The sequence below is a fragment of the Arachis ipaensis genome, chromosome B9, assembly GCF_059453495.1.
Source record: "Arachis ipaensis isolate K30076 ecotype BB chromosome B9, ASM5945349v1, whole genome shotgun sequence".
Classification (NCBI taxonomy): Eukaryota; Viridiplantae; Streptophyta; class Magnoliopsida; order Fabales; family Fabaceae; genus Arachis; species Arachis ipaensis.
The window spans coordinates 62,043,587-62,050,712 of record NC_142444.1 but is presented as its reverse complement, the minus strand read 5'-3'; the positions used below and the strand labels follow the sequence as shown (position 1 = coordinate 62,050,712).

At 37.6% G+C, this 7,126-nt stretch overlaps 1 protein-coding gene across 1 annotated transcript; it reads right to left on the bottom strand.

The window, feature by feature from the left end:
• Positions 1 to 5,767: 5,767 nt before the first annotated feature.
• On the bottom strand, positions 5,768 to 6,766 carry LOC148544863 (uncharacterized). Its single transcript, XM_088499001.1, has 2 exons — positions 6,533 to 6,766; positions 5,768 to 6,352 (listed from the first exon to the last, which is right to left on the bottom strand). Exons 1-2 carry the CDS (start codon positions 6,764 to 6,766, stop codon positions 5,768 to 5,770), a joined length of 819 nt encoding a protein of 272 aa, XP_088355127.1.
• Between the last annotated feature and the right edge of the window lie 360 nt (positions 6,767 to 7,126).

Genomic DNA, 7,126 nt, shown 5'->3' with positions numbered 1-7,126 from the left:
AAAAAAAAAAAAAAAGAAAAAAGAAATCGTGACATTGTGATGTTACATTTTCCTACGTTTACTATATGTTTTGTGGATTTATCGATTTTTAGCAAATCGATGGTAGTTTGATTCTAATGGTTTAATAATGAAATCTATTCTTCTTTTGAATGTTTCAATTTTCTATAAGTGCATCAAAGTGTCTTCGATTAGACGGGAATCGAAGTGAAACATGAATCGAAATTTATAAAAGAATAAAAGAAATGCAAAGTCAAGTTTTCGAAAAGAAAATTAACTGAATTCGAAAAGGTTACGTTGAAATTTAAACAAAGCAATAAAGGTACCTTCGACTGAATCAAAGGGCTTTGACTTGAAAAAATAAATTTACTCAAATGTAAATTGGACATGGAAATTAAAGAGTGCTTGAAAGATAAATTGACTTAAAAGATAAACTTGCTTGAAAGATAAAGTTTATTGGAATTTTAAATAAAAGATAAAGACAAATGGAAGGAACCCTACAGATAATTGACTCGAGGCAAACAGAAAGTCGCTGGAATGTGAGAGTGCGTGAGTAATTTCTGAAACGAAGTTCCAACCTTTATTCCCTAAAACTTTCTAGTATTATAATCTACCTCTGTAACTGACAATAAATTACAAAATGCAATCTTGAATGCACCCTCATTGGTAACCGTTCCCGCCCTTTAGCTGATAAACGCTTACTCATAAATTCCTCACGTGGTAAATGCCTTCAACTTCTCCACTTACGTAACCGCTGGATCCATTTTTTGAAATAACCCATTCGATTACTTCTTTCGAATACTTGACCGATTAGTCGTGTTCAATTCAATATAATGTTTCGGAATCGAATCCGCGTCGGGTACCTCCAGCCAATACTTGCACGTGCATCTTTTCGAGAACTACTTGTATCTTCGACTTCTTTACTACTTCGAACCAACTTACTTTAATCGAAAATATTTTTCGATCAACAAATTGCCCCTTGGATTAATGTGTTTGCCTTCGATAACATTATTGAAAGATGAAACACTTAATCCAAATTCAAATTTCAATCTCTTAAATCAGTAATAATTATCATTTAACTTCCCCATTAATACTGATCCACTCGACATGTTTCTCGAGACTTACGCTTTCTCTTTCCACCACTTCGCCTTCTCGCAAAGTTACCTCTTTTTGCATTCCTTCTGCGATAACGGCTACAGTAACACTTCCTTTAAATTCGACATTTTCGCCTTTGTTCAAATTTTGTTGAACCCTTGCTCTCTGAATTCCTCTTGCACCAGTCTTTCTTACATAACCTTTAACCTTTCAAACTTCCTTTTTTCACTGTTTTGCAATGGCCACTTCCTCTTCTCACGCTGCTGCCCAAGACAAGGGTAAAGGTCCCGAGGTAGCACCACCAGCTCCACCAGCCCTTCATGTACTGAATCAAGTCAATGATGAAGTCATTGATGATCCACAACATCAAATTAATGATACTAGAATCCTGATCCCTTTCACGGTAGATGAAGATACTCATTGTTTCCTTGGGCCTGTCGAATCCCTGGCGAGGGCGAGTAAGAAATTACCTTTCTTTCCCAATGCTCAGGAGGAAGATTTGTTGATAAACCAAGCCATCGACATCTCTTTCTTCATTAATCAGAAACCTTTCAGGAATAATCCGAAGATTAATCCTTGAGGTACCGACTTCAAGGCCTGGCTTTAACGCCTTGCTCCTACAAAAAGTGCTGCTTGGGGAGCTCTGGGTATTCAGGAACTCCAAAAGCTCTCTCACTTTTCACCTTCAACGCTTCCTTAGATGATTGGAGCTGTAACCTGTTTCTGGAACATGACAACCAATAATTTTCACTTCCCTTGTGGAATGATTGGTATGTCTCTCTTGAATGTGGCTGCTATTACAGGGCTTCCCATAAATCCTCCAGACTACACTCCGGACATGCAATCCAAACGCCACTACAACATTACCTCAACCAGTTCTTATAATGACTTTATTGCTCATCACATGGGCAAGGAGGGCACTGTTGTCATAGATGACGAGCACGTAGCCTTTTTATTTTATTGGCTCAATGCCATCATTTTCTGTTCCCGTAGTGTTCAGATGTCAAAGTTCTTCCTTCCTTTGGCTGCTCTGATTCACAAAGGAAATACCCTTAATTTGGCCAAGCTTCTTCTAGGGCATGTTTTTGAAGAGATTGGTCAATTTGTACATTGTCTTCGAAACAATTGTCTGACCAGTACTAGCGGCCTCCTTTGGATTTTCCAACTATGGCTTAACGTCATTTTTGAAAAGTATATGACAAAACTTGGAGGTGGTGCTACTGACAAACAACACATTGAAGGCTTCTGATTAGCTGACTACAAGCCAAACTTTCCAGGCACCCAATCGGATGAAGATCGATTTTGGGCTGTTTTTTCTCTCTTCCACTCTTGTAAAAAATTTTATAATGACAACCTCAATTTCACCCCCTTTTTGCGTCAAAATTGTGATCCTGCATGGCTTGATCTCTTGCTTTTCCCACATGATACTAAGGAAAACGAACTAGCTAATCGAAATTGAAAAATTTTACTAGCTGTTCAAGTAATCCCTACAGTTACCCCAGCACAAAAATGAAAAATTCAAGGTGACCCTGTACGTACCTCACTGCACAGCCAGGCAATTGGGATTTTCACAGGCCATTCTAACATCTCTTCCTCGAAACAACAAACTATTTTGCCACATTACTCTGACTTCTCAAAGTGAACTTGATTTCCTCCTCTTAACAAATCACCAACAAAGGGAACATTTCAATTTCCTTGTTTATGACCACAGTTCATACATCACCAAGTCTTGTCTCGAATGGTGGACTGCTTACTACTCTAGGTACAGTCGTACTTTAGAGGAAATTCAGCAATCTGCCATTCAAACAGACCCTGCTGCTAAAGGTTCTCCCAAAAAGTCTCAAAAAAGAAAAACTGACACCACAGTCTCTTCTCAACAACCACACACAAAAGCTCAAGAACTCCTACCAGAACTTCCAGAAGGGTAACTACTTTTACACATACCCATGCACTTCGAATTAAGAATATTTCAAAAATCATTTTTGCTTAACAATCCTTGATTTTGATTTTTTTTATCAGTTACGATTACAACCATTAAGTGAGAGCTCTGATGGAAGTGAGCAAACCATCCGGAACATTCTCGCTGCTTCCTCTCAATCAGAGGATACAGCCGATTCGGACCCTAGTCCTCTGTTAATTCAAAGGCCAAGACACATTCTGGTAATATTATCATTTCCACAAATATTTCATTTAAGTTAGAATAAATCTTAACATATAACTGTGTACCTTCTATATCATCCTGCCACTGCTGCTCACTCAATCACATCTCCTTTGACATCTGATCAACCACTTCTGCAACAACACCATGATCTGGGACATTCCATATCTCATGATTTGATCCAAGCTACGGTGTCTGTTGAACCACTACATGTTGCTTTTCCACCGCCCACTGGAACACCGGTAATTGATTTAACAACAGACCCATCACAACATTCTCCAACACAAACTCAAATCCTTGGTCCAACCTCTCCAAACAACCAGGCTGCACTTTCTACTGAAAACCAAGTAACCCCAGACTCTGATTCTGTCTCTCGACTCGTTGAGACTACTAATTCAGACTCGCCTCGATCCAGAGTCTTAGAAACTCCTCAAGGATTCTCCAGTCCCCCTCAATAGGTTGAATTTCAAACTCCTCCTGGTCAAGGATATGAAAACTTGGGCACTTTTACCACACCTACAAGTGCTACCTTAGTCAACCTGGTTTCCATCATAAATCGAGTTATCCAAGAAGACGAAGTGTTTGTCCCTGCACCAATACCTCCTAGACCTTCTTCATCTAGTCCTCTATTCGAGTTGGATGTTGATACTCGAGAACAGCTTCGGTCACTTCTTAAACTCTTGGATCATCCACCTGCTGCATGGATCAAGGATACCCTTCTCAACCAGCTTTTATCTGATCTTTTGAATTCTACCTTTGAACTTCTATCTTCTACTCCGTATTCTGCCATTATCCAATAATTCAAACAACTTGCCAACAACAGCATAGCTTTTCAAAATAAACTTCAAGAGATCGAAAATGAGGAAGCTAAGATCAAAACTGAAGTAGAAGATTGTGCTTCCACTCTTCAACCGAAGAAAGCTTCCCGTGAAGAATTCGATCTAAGAATATCTCAAGCGATTTCCATTCAAGCTTTTGATGACAAAGAAGAGATAAGACTTAAAATAGAATTGGTCCAAATCAATGAAAAGCTTGCCAAAGTGCGTGAAAGATGGACTAAAATAGTCGTACCTCTGACTACCGCCCAGCAAGAACAACAGCAAATCATTCAAGAAATTGTTTCTATTGAGACCAAGTAAGAAGAATATGTGAAACAACTTGACAAGGTCCAATATGAAAACTTCAAGCATGATGGGTCGCTTTCAACTTTGGACAACAACAGGGCAAAGTTACGCTCAGACTTGGCAAGACTTTTGGCATCTTATACCTCTTAGATTTCGGTATCAATTTTAGTATTTGTAATAATTTTACTTTCTTTCAAACTTATGCACCTCGACTTTAATTTGGAAAACAAAAATATTGCTTTAAGTATTTTCCATTAATCGAATCAATTATATTTCCCGATTCGATATCTTTTATCTGATATGCATTTCCCGAATACAATCCTATCACTTGGAAAGGACCCTCCCAAGTATAGGACCATTTGCCAAGAAATTTCGATTTTTTTTCCATTGGAAAAATGACTTTTAAAACTAATTCACCTATACTGAAATACTTTTCTCGCATTCGACGATTATAACTTCGAGCAACACCTTTTTTCTGTCAAATCATATTCTCAAGTGCCAAAATTTACTCTGAATCTAATTCATTTAACTCATCAAATATTGCATTCCAGTAGTCATCAACTGGTAAATCATTCTGTTTTGATACTCTCAAATTATTCAAATTAATCTCTATTGGTAGCATTGCATCATGGCCATAAACCAGTTTATAGGGCGAAGTACTTGTTGAACCCCTTGGCGAATTTTGATAAGCCCACAACACTTGGCTTAAAGTTTCATGCCACATTCGGGATTTATTCCCGATATGCTTCTTGATTCAAACTTATCAAGATCTTATTTGCTGCCTCTACTAGCCCATTAGCTTATGAATAATAAGGAGTTAAGGTAACCATATTGATATTCCTCGAGGCTGCAAAATTTTTAATTCGCTGACCAGTAAACATAGTTCCTTAATCAGTGCTCAATGTTTGAGGAATTCCAAATCGATGGATAATATGTTCCTCAATGAAGTCTATTATTTCATTTTGACCAACTTCTATTAGGGGAACTGCTTCAACCCACTTTGTAAAATAATCGATTGAACCAAAATAAATTTATGCTATTTCGATGAAGGAGAGTGAATTAACCCAATCAGATCCAAAGCCCAACCTCTAACTGGCCATGGTTTTATTATCGAATGCAACTCAAACGCTGGAATCTGTTGCATCGAACCATGTTTATGGCATTCCTGACATGCCTTTGTATAATCGATACAATCTTTTATCATAGATGGCCAATATACATGATTGCGATATAACACCCACTTCATCTTCTTTCCAGCCTGATGGGCGCCACATATCCCATTATGGACTTCACCCAAAGCAATACTTTGATCATTTAGGCCTAAACATCTCGACAAACTTCATTCGATTCCTTTCTTATACAATTCATCGACCGTTAAGACAAAACTCATCGCCTACAATTTTATTTTTCTTTCAACTGAGGTACTGGGATTTTTCAAATACTCAGCAATGGTCTTCCAATCATCATCTTCCCATTCATCTATGCACAAAGCCTCTCTTTCATTTGCAGGCACTAATATTTGATGGATACTAGCCAATTTTTTAAGAGTTTCCGAACTGATTATATATCTCGAAGCAATTTGGGCTAATTCATTAGCAATTTCATTATGAATCCTTGGAATGTGAACCAAGGAAACTTTTTGAAAGGAGGTTAACAACTCCCAAGCAGTTGTTAAATACTTTTGCAACTTCTCATTATTGCATTTAAACTCCTTCGTCAATTGCTTCAAAACCATCTGGGAATCCCCTAATATCTGGACTTCCAAAGCCCCTTTACTAATTAATATTTCAAGACCCAGAATCAAAGCTTCGTACTCTGCCATATTATTCGAGTAAGGATATTTTAATTCAAATAGAAATTCTGATGGAATCCCTTCTGGTGAAATAATAAGAATTCCAACTCCTGCACCATCTTTGTGCTTCGATCCATCAAAATATAACTTCCAATAATCGACTTCAACGTCGATTATATTTGCCCCCTGGTCATTCAGATTATTCGAATTATCAACAAGAAAATCTGCAATGACCTATCCTTTTATAGCTTTAGCCGGGAGATATTGCAAATCAAACTCTGTCAATGCTAGCATCCGTTTCGCTAAACGTCCTTGTACATTGGGAAACTTAACATATATTTGATGAGATCAGTTTGTGCTAATAACCTTCACCAATTTAGCCACCATATAACATTTTAATTTTAGACAAGCATAGTATAAAGACAGACATAACTTCTCTATAGGGGAATATCTTGTCTCGATATTAGTTAAAACTCGACTAAGGCAATAAACAGCCTGTTCATGCCCATTTTCATCATCTTGGGATAACATGCATCCAATTGTGTTTATGGACGCCGCAATATATAATTTTAATGGCTCATGTGGGCGAACGTTTGCCATAATCGGAGCCTTTGATAAATAAGCCTTAATCGAATCAAATGCTAATTGATGCTCATTTGTCCATTCGAACTGTGAGTCATTCTTTAATTTCACTAATGGTGCGAATACTCGAGTTCGATCAGAAAGATTTGAAATGAACCTTCTAAGGTAATTTACCTTTCCTAGGAAGGACTGCACTTCTTTTTTCGATTTGGGTGTGGATAAAGCCAATATTGCATCTTCTTTATTCTTATCGATTGTAATTCCCTTTTTCTGGATAACAAAACCCAAGAAGTTTCCAGCCGACACCCTGATGAGCGGATATTTTATACGCTTTTTGGGGTTAATTTCATATAGCTTTTAGTATGTTTTAGTTAGTTT

Bases quoted from the DNA above. Each gene is read 5' to 3' on its own strand.
- LOC148544863 (XM_088499001.1), bottom strand. From the start codon at position 6,766: ATGGCAAACGTTCGCCCACATGAGCCATTAAAATTATATATTGCGGCG. The intron at 6,353-6,532 runs GTTATTAGCACA...CTGAATGACCAG, and splicing joins TGGTGGCTAAATTGGTGAAG to GGGGCAAATATAATCGACGT.